This window comes from Ursus maritimus, unplaced genomic scaffold (assembly GCF_017311325.1).
Source record: "Ursus maritimus isolate PB19 unplaced genomic scaffold, ASM1731132v1 scaffold_1, whole genome shotgun sequence".
In the NCBI taxonomy this organism is placed as follows: domain Eukaryota; kingdom Metazoa; phylum Chordata; class Mammalia; order Carnivora; family Ursidae; genus Ursus; species Ursus maritimus.
Genome location: NW_024423343.1, coordinates 8,209,763 through 8,221,718, shown reverse-complemented (window position 1 = coordinate 8,221,718; position 11,956 = coordinate 8,209,763). Strand labels below are relative to the sequence as shown.

General features: G+C 56.3%; 1 protein-coding gene across 2 annotated transcripts in view; it reads left to right on the top strand.

The window, feature by feature from the left end:
* Positions 1-3,903, top strand: part of PTMA (prothymosin alpha) — a 7,193-nt gene extending 3,290 nt beyond the window's left edge. The window contains exons 2-5 of one of the 2 annotated variants that reach the window (XM_040639098.1): positions 1,923-1,994; positions 2,261-2,354; positions 2,837-2,910; positions 3,150-3,903. In XM_040639098.1, the coding sequence (XP_040495032.1) occupies positions 1,923-1,994; positions 2,261-2,354; positions 2,837-2,910; positions 3,150-3,197 (288 nt within the window). In that variant the 3' untranslated portion in view covers positions 3,198-3,903. The remainder of the gene's footprint in view (positions 1-1,922; positions 1,995-2,260; positions 2,355-2,836; positions 2,911-3,149) is intronic. The other variant, XM_040639092.1, reaches the window with a different exon arrangement.
* Positions 3,904-11,956: the final 8,053 nt, after the last annotated feature.

The following is an 11,956-nucleotide window of genomic DNA, read 5'->3' as shown; positions in this document are numbered from 1 at the left end:
CCCCCGCGGGTGCCCGGGAGTACCGTGTGCGCGGCCGCTTCGGAGGCGACGCGGACGAACAAAAGCTATGGCAGCGGCTGATGGGTTGCACGGTCGAGCCGGGCGCCGGGGGTTGTCGGGGCTTGGTGCTGCGGGTTCACTGCCCTCGGTTTTGAGCTCCTGCGCGTTTGGCGCAGCTCGGGTTTTGCGCGCCGGGTCATTCCCGCGGCCCGCGCGGGGAGCGTCTCGTCTCCGCCCTCGGCGGGAGCGCGGCACTTTAAGGCAGGTCTGCTTTTTTACCTAAGGCTCTGGTCCGTGCCCCTCTCGTGCCCCGCTAGGGACGGGCAGGAGTCACCTTGGTGTCTCCTTAACCTCTGTGCCCCTGGCGTCACCTCTGGCTTTCTCCCAGGGGTGACTCCCCCGGCGGAATGGAGCTTGCGACTGGGATCTCCGCAAGGGATCCAGCCGGCCCCCTCTGGGCCCAGCCCGGGAACTAGTTGGGTGGGGGAAGGGTCGGCCCTCCCCCGTGCGGACGTCCGTGTTCGTTTTCCTCCAAGGTGATTTTCCGCCGGGAGCAATAAATAGCCCCGTGGAGCGCGTCCCCGACGGCCTCGGGCTGCGGGACCGTGAAAGCTCCGTGGACTTCGGGGCGGCCTCCCGCGGGATTCTGCCCGCCAAATGCAGAGAGGCAGGCCCGCGTATCGATGCCGGCGGTGGGGGCGTCAAGAGGCCGGGAAAGACCCGCGCGCAGCTCGCGCGGCGGTGGGGCCAGCGCAGCCCGCAGGCTGGGGGTCTCCAGGGTCAGGGGCGCAATCGGCGGCCCTGGGCCACGTGCTCCGCGCGCGCGGTGCGTGCCGAGGCCCGCGCGCAAAGCCCGCCGGGCGGGGGCTGCGCGCCTGCGCGCAGCGTTCTCCCCGCCCCCACCCGCTCCCCGGGGCTTCGGCCGCCAGGGGGCGGGAGCGGGCGGTGCCGGGGTTTGCGGCCCGCCGGCCGGTGGTAATAGGGCCGACAGGTGCCCGGGGGCCGCTCACTGGACGGAGTCCGAGCTGCGCCCGGCCCGACTGCCTGTTTGTGTTGGCGGTCGGATCGGCAGGGCCAGGTGGAAAAAGTTACGGGGCTTCGGGGCGCCTGCGGCGGCGTTGCCCTTTGGAAAGCGGACTAGGTCCGCTCCTCGAGGTGCGGTCTGACGGGCCCTGAGAGCCGCCGCGCGCGCCGCGAGACGTCGGGAGGGAGATGGAGCGCACTGGGCGGCGCGTTTCTGAACAAGGGTCGAGTGCCTTAAGCCCGGGCGTGTTTCCCGGCGAGGATCAGCGACTTCCTGGGACAGCTGTCACATACAGGGATTGGTGGGCTTGGGTTTTTTCAGAGACCTGGGCTGCCGTGGTTCTGGTGCTTAGCTCGGCTGTGAGGACTTGAGACAGCCCCTTCAGTTTTGCCTGTTAGCTCCCTCCCATTCCCTTCCCGGGCTAGCCCGCCCACGGGAGCTCTCCCGCAGTGCCCGGGCCTCCCTCCCTTACCTTATTTATTTATGGCACATACCTGCTGTCTTCCAAGAAGGATTTGTGATAGGCGGAGCTCCCTCTGGTTGGAAACCAGCCTGTGATGGGTGTGCGAGTGAAGTGTTCCCGGGCTCGTCTGCCCGGCCAGACGGGTTTAAGGCCCTGGTGCCACATGGCTTTTGTCCTAAGAAATATGAGTGAAGGGACAGTCGAACAACTGCAGGGGCTCTTTTGGTGTGTTTCTTAAGGGTTGAGAAATCGGAGGAAACACTGACCACAGACACGCTGGGTATCCTGTGGCCCCTCCTTCCCGTGTTTCCAAGTGTAACAGGGGGCTGTTAGGACATCCAGATCCGCGCTGCATTCATACCCTTGGGTCCTGGGCCTCTTTGCCAGCCCAGGGTTTCTCAAAAGACTTACTGGTTCCCTCTTAACTTTTTGAAGGACTTAAAGGAGAAGAAGGAAGTTGTGGAGGAGGCAGAGAATGGAAGAGACGCTCCTGCTAATGGGAACGCTGTGAGTGTCCACCTTGCCCATGATGCTTCCCTGCTCCTGGCCAGGGAGTTCTCTCACTCCAGCTTGGGCTTAGTCTGGGGTGAGGGAGGAGGCTGAGCCCTTGGGTAGTTCCTGCGTCACGGTCTCCTGGTGGAGCTTTAGGAAGAGGAGCTGAGATCTTTTGCCTGGTCTGCGGGCTGCAGATGAATTGTGTGGGGCCTGGGGGAAGGGATGGGGCAGGGGTGGTGATCCGTTCTCACTAACAACCTGGTATGTTTTCTGTTGAGAATGAGGAAAATGGGGAGCAGGAGGCCGACAATGAAGTAGATGAAGAAGAGGAAGAAGGGGGGGAGGAAGAGGAGGAGGAGGAGGAAGGCGACGGTGAGTAGCCTTGTTTGTCTCCCCTTTTAGGGGGTTCCTTTCCCTGGCCTGTCTAGCAAAGGGCAGGAATTGGGGGTTCCTGGGGTTGGAGACCAGTGGACCATCTGCAGCTGGGTTTATACTGTGGGGCTAGGACTTTTCTGGTTTTAGGCTAGTGAAGTGAAGCTATGCGCCACACACCCAGGCTCCCACTGGTGCGTCCCACACACTGATGTGTTGCTCTTTCCTCGCCTGGAGACAAGTCCCTGCATGGGTGGCAAGGCGCCCTGACTGCCTCGTTTGTCAGGCAGCAGAGATCAGGGATGATATTCCTCTTCCCTGGAGAATCTGTCACTGGGAGGTCCCCTGAGGAGCTGTGGTGTTCTGTTGAGTCCCCACCCCACCCTAGTTCAGGCTGTCACTGGGTGGGTAGATTCCACCAAGATTCTTCCTGGTTGGTTGAGGGAAGGCAGCGTGGTTTACCCTGGGGTTTGCTTCTGCAGGTGAGGAAGAGGATGGAGATGAAGATGAGGAGGCCGAGGCAGCTACGGGCAAACGGGCAGCTGAAGATGATGAGGTGGGTTCTGGCTTGGGTAGGGGTTGGGATCCGAGGCACGATAGCCAGAGGGGCTGATTTTGGTGGTGTGGCCCTGAAAGGCTTCCTTATCTTGGGCAGGAACAGGAAGGAATCTAGGCCTGCCTTCCCAGAGCTCTGGAAGCCTCTGGAGCAGCCAGTGCCTGTCCCTTGCCTCTGCCCGCAGATGTGGGGATGGGCCCCGTGGACTGCAGGGGCCCTGACCATCTTTCTCTGTGCAGGATGACGACGTCGACACCAAGAAGCAGAAGACTGATGAGGATGACTAGACAGCAAAAAAGGAAAAGTTAAACTTAACAAAAAAAAAAAAAAAGGCCACCGTGACCTATTCACCCTCCACTTCCCGTCTCAGAATCTAAACGTGGTCACCTTCGAGTAGAGAGTCCCGCCCGCCTGCCCAACGCGGGCAGCGCCACCCGCAGATGACACACGCTCTCCGCCACCCAACCAAAACCACAACGTGAATTTGCAACAGGGGAGGAAAAAAGAACCAAAACTTCCAAGGCCCTGCTTTTTTTCTTAAAAGTACTTTAAAAAGGAAAATTTGTTTGTATTTTTTATTTACATTTTATATTTTTGTACATATTGTTAGGGGTCAGCCATTTTTAATGATCTCGGATGACCAAACCAGCCTTCGGAGCGTTCTCTGTCCTACTTCTGACTTTACTTGTGGTGTGACCATGTTCATTATAATCTCAAAGGAGAAAAAAAACCTTGTAAAAAAAGCAAAAACAACAACAAAAAAACAATCTTATTCCGAGCATTCCAGTAACTTTTTTTGTGTATGTACTTAGCTGTACTATAAGTAGTTGGTTTGTATGAGATGGTTAAAAAGGCCAAAGATAAAAGGTTTCTTTTTTTCCTTTTTTGTCTATGAAGTTGCTGTTTATTTTTTTTGGCCTGTTTGATGTATGTGTGAAACAATGTTGTCCAACAATAAACCGGAATTTTATTTTGCTGAGTTGTTCTAACAAAGCTGTCTCAAGCCTGGTTTTTCTGCGTTTCAGTTTCTCTAGACCTGGGGATGGGGCAAGGAGAGCGGGGGGGGCGGGGATCGGGAGGATCTTGAGCTCCGGCCCGGCTGTATTTCCTGGGGATAGTGGGCTGAACACCCCAGCAAGGAGGATGGCTGTGCCCCTTGGGCAGCATGGTGGGTGGCCGTGGAGATGAGAGACTGAGCTGCCGCCGGCCACCGAGACGTGTGGGAGGGCGCTGGAGTTAGGGTTTGTGAAGGAGAAGCTGCTTACTGGGGTTGGTCTACTGATGCTACCAAGAGCCTTTTCCCAGGACCACATTATTGGATGCCAGGTGGATGGGGCGCCCTGGAGGCAGGGTCCGTATCCTCAGGCACTCCAGAGGAACGGGCTACATGAGGCGCTGCTCTTACGGAGGTCGGAGTGGGTGGGTGGTGGCATGGGCCAAGTGTGAACACGGGTCCAAGACCCCAGACAAGCCGCCTCCCAGTGGGACAACCGGTAACTTTGGCCTTCCTGGGTCCTCACCTAATTAGTTTGGTGACGATGGCTCCCCCTGGTGGTGGCATATGGCACCTTGTCCCCTTGGACTTCCCTTTTCAGGGCACTCGTGGCCTTGCCCTAATTGTCCAAGCTCTTGCCTGGAGAAAGCTGTGGACTGCAGGCAGGCCGGCCTTCCCCTTGCGCACAGCTGAAGGTGGTAAGTGGTGGTGAGTACCGGTTGCAGTGAGTCAGGAACACTAATGAAGTGGGGGTGAAGCGGGGGTGAAGCGAAGCTCGAGCCCTCAGGGAAGGGAGCTGTTAGCGCCCACTAAGCCTCCTGTGCTTATTCCCTTGCCTGGGGCCTGAAAAGCTTCACAAGCAGAAGCCCCCTGCCAGCCTCCATAGTGTGCCCCGGAGTTGTGCTCCCATTCTCTGGGGGGTCAGTGAGGGTTGACACCCTGGCTGTTGGAGGTGCTGAGAATGGGTGACTGGCCTCACTTCGTGGGACAATCTATTCACTGAGGATGTGAAAATAAGGGTTCTGCCACCAGCTGGGCGATCCTGGGTCTCGTCTCCTTTGTCACTCCTGAATGTAGTGGTTTTTTTTTTTTTTTTTGAGACTTTTTGGGGGAGGGAGAGTCAGAGCGAGAGGGAGAGAGAATCTCCAGCAGACTCCCTGTTGAGCATGGAGCCTGATGTGGGGCTCGTTCCTACAATTCTGAGATGGGACCCAGCTGACGCTCAAGCGACTGAGCCACCCAGGTGCCCCCTGAATGCAGTCTTAAAGATGACTTTCTCAGGAGTCCAAGTGAGACACTGAAGGGAAAGGGGGGGCGGAACTGGGGTGGGGCACAGAATCCTTGGGCTGGAGTGCCCGAGCCTACCCCACAGGCAGGAATGGCTGTGGGCAGAGGACGAGGGGAACAGAGAAGCCATGCACGCTCCCTACCCGCTCCTGTCCCCCTACACTCTGGCCATGTGGGAGTTCTTGCCTCACATTTGAGCTGACTTACCACCATATCCAAAGGAAGAAGCCTGGGACCCCAGTTTCTGCTGATACCGCCCCCATAGCCCTCCTGTCTTCCTCTCCCTTTCTCTCTCAGGCCCCCACTCTCTTCGTTAGGGAGTCTTCAAGACACCTACGGGCAGCCAGGGGTGGGACGATGGTGCAGTTAACTGAGGTATCCATCTACGACTCCTTAAGGACCATCTCTGGATAATGGGACCCTGAGCACAAAGACGGGGACCTGAGAGCAGAGAGGGCTTCCCTGGGGAGGCGGCATTAAAGCTGAGATAGGAAGGGCCAGGAGGATGAGAAAGGAGATGGGGGACAGTTTGGGGGGGGGCAGGAGTGCTGAATGGGCAGGCCCTAGTGTAGGAGGGTGCTCAGGGTACACAGGCAAAGGGGGCGGGCAGTCTGTGGACCAGGTACTGAGGTAGGATTCGGGAAAGCCAAGGAATGGTTTTAGGCAGAAAAGCTCCCTGGAAAGCATCGAAGTGACATCTGCAGAGGCAGGGGACCTGGATTACGGGGAAGTGCCAGTTGGAAGAGAAACCAGTGCATTTAAGATATCACATGGGGTAGGGGCGCTTGGGTGGCTCAGTAGGTTAAGTGTCTGCCGTCTGCTTCTCCCTCTGCCCCTCACCCTGCTTGTGCTCTCTCTCCCTCCCATTCTCTCTCTCTCTTGTTCTTGTTCTCTTTCAAATAACTAAAATAAAAAGATACCATATGGGGTAAAGTGTCAAGACTCGGGGACAGAATGGGTGTTGGAGGCAAGGATCCCCCAGGCTCTGGCCTGAACCCTCCAGCACAGGGAGGAGCCATTTACCATGTGGAAGGGGCTGGAGATGAAGGTCTAAAGCTGCATGGAGACCTTACTGTGTTTAAGGTGAATCGTCAGAGGCTGTTGGGTGCACAGGTCCGGAAGGCCGGAGAGAGGCCTGGGTTGGGCCAGAGTGACAGAGGCCGAGGTATGAACAAGATAGGCCAGGACAAGGGCCTAGCAAGAAGAGCTACGGCTTAGGTCACACGGGGAAGCACAGAGAGCTGGGTGCTGTCCCTCCCAGGAAGTGAAAGCTCCGAGCCCAAGGCCACTTCTCCCTTCATCCTGTGCCCTGCCTACCTTGCTCACCAGCCGCATCAGCCTCCCTGTGTCCAAGGCAAGCTTGGTCCTCCCTCAGGGCCTTTGCACTTGCCATTCCCGCCCCAAGAATGTCTGACTCCCAGACTTCTCATAACTTGATCCATGTTAGGTCTCAGCGCCAGTGTTATCTCCCCAGGGAGGCCTTCCCTGTCCCTGACCTAAAGAAGGCCCTCCCCAGTTTTGTCCCTCGGCCACATAGCAGTTCTCACAAAGTGAGTTTTTCAATTTACTGGTTTGTGTGTTTTTGGCTGTCCCCCACTGAGGTCAGGGCCATGTCTCATTCACCACGTTTCCCTGCACATAGTTCTCATTCATTCATTCATTCATTCATTCATTCATTCACATAGTACTGTTGTCATGCTGTCACTGTGCCAGACTCCATTCTAGGCTCTAGGGATACAGAAACACGAGAGAGAAGGTCCTTCCTCAGGACACCACAGGACACCTCTCGGTGACGGGACAGCATTCCACACCCGTGTCTCCTCCGCCCACATTCGTGGTTTCTGCCGGCGCCGCACTGGGGAGGGGGCTTGCCCTTCACAGGGGTTGGAGCCTGTGCAGTGACAACAGTGTGGAGTGTCCTCACTGGGCCGCTCACGCCCCAGGTTGCCCGTCCCCCCTCGAGCTGTACCCAAAGTACTGTCAGGGTCAGGGTCAGATCAAGGCCTTGGTTGGAGGGAACGTCTGGCCCTGCGCGCCGGCCCCACAGGACCGGCACAGGCTCCTGAGGCAAGACTGACCAGCCGCTCTCTTCTGCTTCCCAGGGCAGCTCAGGCCTGCGGACGTTCCCAAGGCCCAGAGCCCAGAGCGGGTCTCCAGCCTGGGGCGGGGGGTTGGGGGTGGGGGTGGGAGTGGGGTGGGGTGGGCAAGAGACCACGTGGCAGGCAACACGTGTGGCGGGCATCAGGCTCCCAGGCTCCCTCAGGCCGTGGCCCTGCTCCCGAGGAACGGCTCCCCTCAAAAGGCAGTGAGAGGCTTAGCCCCATTCAGGCACAGACACGACAGCCATGTTAATACGGAGCAAGTAACTGAACCTTGCTGGGCCTCGGTCTCCTGTGCGCAGTGGGAACAAGAGTGCGAGGCAGGAGCGAGGCTCAGGGCGGCCTTTCTTAACGTCCTGCGTCTGCACCAAGCCCCCTGGATCCTCTGTCCCAGCCGCCTAGCCTCGCCACATAGCTTCACCCCACCACAAGTCCGGCCTGGAACAGTCCTTGCTGCCTTCGGCAGAGCCCAGTTTCCTCTAGTCCCGAGACTAGCACACTATCACTGCCCGGGGACCTGTCCTCGGAGTCCAGAGTCCCGTCCATCCTCCTCCCAAGGACAGGGCGGCCCCTGCAGCCCGAATTGGGAGATTTGCGAGGGACGGGCTCCCTCTGGTGGACATAGGGGAACTGCAGGGGGCTCTGCAGGGTTCTGTTCAGTCCAAGGAACAGCCCCAGGGACCGCCGCCTCAGCCACCCCTACCCCAACAAAAAGACCTTCCTCCCTCTCTGTTTCTGGAGCCCCAGTCAGACATGCGAGTCAGTGGTCATTTCCCAAGCCTTCCCTCTGGGCAGCTGATTGGTCCTTTTCGTCAGGGGAGACCCCAGGCCTCTCCAGAGCCTGAGCTGAGGCCAGGGTTGGTCCCTCCTTGGCTTCTGGCCCCCTGGGCTCCTTCTTGCTTAACCGGTTCAAATGCTTGGTGTGTGCACAGCACCTTCCTGGGGCGGGCCCAGCTCCTGGTCCTGCCTGCTCGCTCTTCACAGTGGCTGCTGAGCTGAGTCCCAGGCCCCGGGTTCTCAGCTGCCTGGAACGCGGGGCTGGAGTTCCGAGGCTCCCAGCTGCGCTCCCTGGCACTCTGAGCTGCCTGCCAGGCTGGCCTAGGCCCGAGTGCCAGGATCTCGTGCCACCTCTCCTCCGCTGCCGTTGCTGGCCCCAGGGTCCAAAGACCTAGATCCCCAAAGCCCAGCCTTCTGCCATGCCTCCTGTGTGGCCTCCTCTGTCCTGGGCACAGGCCAACCCTGCCTGCCTCAGGCCCTGGCCACTTCGTGGTCCCTGCCTGGGGAAAGCTGCTTCATGGGGACAGAAACCCTGGTCCCAGCTTTATGTGGGGTAGTCGAATTTTGCAGTGTGGCTGCTAGTCAACCCCTAGCTCCAAGCCCTTGGTGGGAAGGGTAGTAGGGCCAGCCAGGGAAGAGGGCAAGGCTCTCCCCAGGCCTTCCTCTCCAGAGACCTCAGCCTCCACTCACAGGGTCTGCTCTGAGTTCAGGGAGGGGACGAAAGCTCAAATTAGGAAACAGCCGAAACCTCCTGAGGCCGCCTGCAACACTGACCTTATATACTAGGGGAATGATTTTATGGAGAAGACCTAGCAGCCTGTGGCTGGTGTGGATTCCATGAAGTCCTGGACACAGCCAAGGGACCCAGCTTGGAGGGAGTATGTCCTCATGAGCTCTCCGTCAAGGCTGCTGCCCATAGCAACAGGAAGTGCCAGGTGGTCACTGGAGACAACCTCATTTCACATGCGTCCGTGCTGGGGCCCAGCTGTGAGGCTCTTGGCAGGAGCAGATCTCTGGCAGGAGGGAGCTGCTGGTAAGGATTCCATAAGGTACCAGGGGACATATGCTGTTTTTGTCACCAGCAGCCATCCCATCACCCCTCTCTTGGCAATAATCTCCTGAAATGGTGTCCAGTTTGCCTCCTAAAGAACTTTCCCTCCCCCACTCTCACCCCAATTCCACCAGCAGAATATGCTGTTTGGTCTTGGCCAATCAGTGCCCAGGAACCCTTGGCTATACTGATTGGCTCAGGGCTGGCACATGACCCTAGTTGATCCAATCAGAATGGGTCCTGGGATTTTTTTTTAAAGTTAGCTCTAGCCCAACATGGTGGTGGAACTCTGGACTCTGAGATCAAGAGCCCTGCGCTCCACTGACTGAGCCAGCTAGGGGGCCCCCTCCTGGGATTTTTTGATTGAGTTGCTGCAAAGGGAAGAAGCCTGGGCCTGGGCGGTGAGCCTTGAACGTAGGGCAATGTGAGAGGTGGAGACTGCAGCCCACACAGATGGAAGAATTGAGCCAAGAGGCAGAGGGACCCTAAGTTCTATGACATTGCTTGAGTTTCTGGGTTGACCTGTACCTAACGCCGTACCAATCTCTGGACTCTTCAATTATGCAAGTCAGTACATTTTATTTTAGTTTACGCTGGTTCAGGGTGGGTTTTCTGTCATCTGTAAATGAGTCATACTAGTAGACATGAGAATACTGGGCTCTGGGCTCTAATCTCCAAAGCCAATCAGACTTCCATGAACAACAAAGACAGCTTGAGGAAGGGGGAGGGCAGAGGTGTGGGCACTGCATTTCTGGCGTGGTTTCCATGTTGAAGGGGAGCAGAGGGAGGTGAATCAGCCTCGGAATAGGCTGTGATGCTCATAGTTCATCACTCGGTAGGACCACAGAGTCCTGCTGGACTCATTTCCAGCTGGTGTGTGGGGCGGCCATGGCCCAGTCATCTGAGTTGCCCACCTTGCATCCACAGCCTGGAGTCCCCCTTTCCCTCTCTCCAGCCTGCAGTGCTCCCTGGTCCTCTGACCTCCCTGGAACTCACAGAACTTACAGTGTTCCCACCTATGCCTCACAGCTGAACACAGTGTCACTGGACTCAAGGGCAAGACCCCCGACTCCATGCAACCTGGCACCTTCCAACTGTCTCTCTGCTCCAAGGTGTGCCTGAGAGGTTGCATCCATCCTGTTTGGTGAAGTGCTGGGGTAAGCAACAGGAACAGTTTTCTTTCTACAGAACAGAACCGAAAGAAAACAGACTCCCTGGGTCTTTAACATACGAAGGAGTCTCTAAGAGGAAAGTTTAACATGTAGCTCATTCCAAATTTGACCTGGAATTATTAAATTTAAATTCAATTAACATACAGTGTATTAGTTTCAGAGGTAGAGTTTAGTGATTCATCAATTGCCTATAACACCCAGTGCTCATTACATCACGCGCCCTCAATACCCATCACCCAGTTACCCCATCCCCCCACCCATCTCCCCTCCTGCAACCCTCAGTTTGTTCCCTATGGTTTAGAGTCTCTTATGGTTTGTCTCTTCCTCTCTGATTTCATCTTATTCCCCCCCTTCCCTTGTGATCCTGTTTTGTTTCTTAAATACCATATGAGTGAAATCATAATTGTCTTTCTCTGACTTATTTCACTTAGCATAATACCTTCTGGTTCCATCCATGTCATTGCAAACGGTAAAATTTCATTTTTTGATGGCTGAGTAATAATTCACAGAATATTCCCCCCTGGAAAGCCTATTAACATACTGAAGGATATTAGTGTCCAGAAAAGCTGATCCTGTACAACAAGGACGCTTCCCAGGGCCCAGGGCGTTTGCTGAACTAAACAGACGATAGGAAAAGGATTCCTTTGAGAACTGGTTCCATAGTCTGGCCATAGAATCCTGCACGGCCTCACGCAGGCTCCCTCAGCAGCAGGTGGTCTGGGGCCCTGTGACCCTTGTCAACACAGCCCAGGACGTGGTTGGTGTCAGTAGTTTTGGGCGTAGCTAAGGGTGGAAATGGGTACAAACCTTTCTGGTAAGCATTTGACCCTATATATCAAGTTCCGAAAAATGTGAACACCCTCCTTTGTCTTAGAAATTCATCTGCAGGGGCGCCTGGGTAGCGCAGTCGTTAAAGCGTCTGCCTTCGGCTCAGGGCGTGATCCCGGCGTACCGGGATCGAGTCCCACATCAGGCTCCTCCGTTGTGAGCCTGCTTCTACCTCTCTCACTCCCCTGCTGTGTTCCCTCTCTCTCTGGCTGTCTCTGTCAAATAAATAAATAAAATCTTAAAAAAAAAAAAAAAATTCATCTGCAACTCCATTCTGTATCCTAGGAAAACTTCTACCCCTTCCCAGAGGTATTCTCTGGGTCCTTCTCACCAATCTCCCCACAATGTCCCAAGTGTGACTCCCGTGGTTTCCACCAGAGCCTGGGTTGTGGCCTGCTGCATACTGATGCTGGGCAGACCTCTAGCCTTGGAAGATACTGAGGCTGGGTGAGTTCCAGCCCCATGGGGGGAGGTGACAGTGGAGTCTAACCCTTTGTCAGCACTGTCCTTGGCCAGCTTTGAGAGCCTGCTGACCTCTCTTCTAGTCAACCTCTCAGTAAGCCCCTCTCACCAGGGGATGCTCATTTCTTTCCTTGGAGACAGTGTGGTCTGAATCCATTTTAAAGACCGTGGGATCAAACAAGTTCCATTATTAGGTAGGCGGGCTTTCTATTATTTTCCGGCTCTGCTCAGGGGCCTGCCAAAATCACAAACAGGACTTAACTTTTAAATGGTTAGTCTCTCGTTATGCAATGACATTTTTTACATGTGGCACTCCCAGTGGCCACTTGCCTCCCCAGGGAGACCAAGGAGGTGCCTGTGGGCAGAAGCAAGGTTT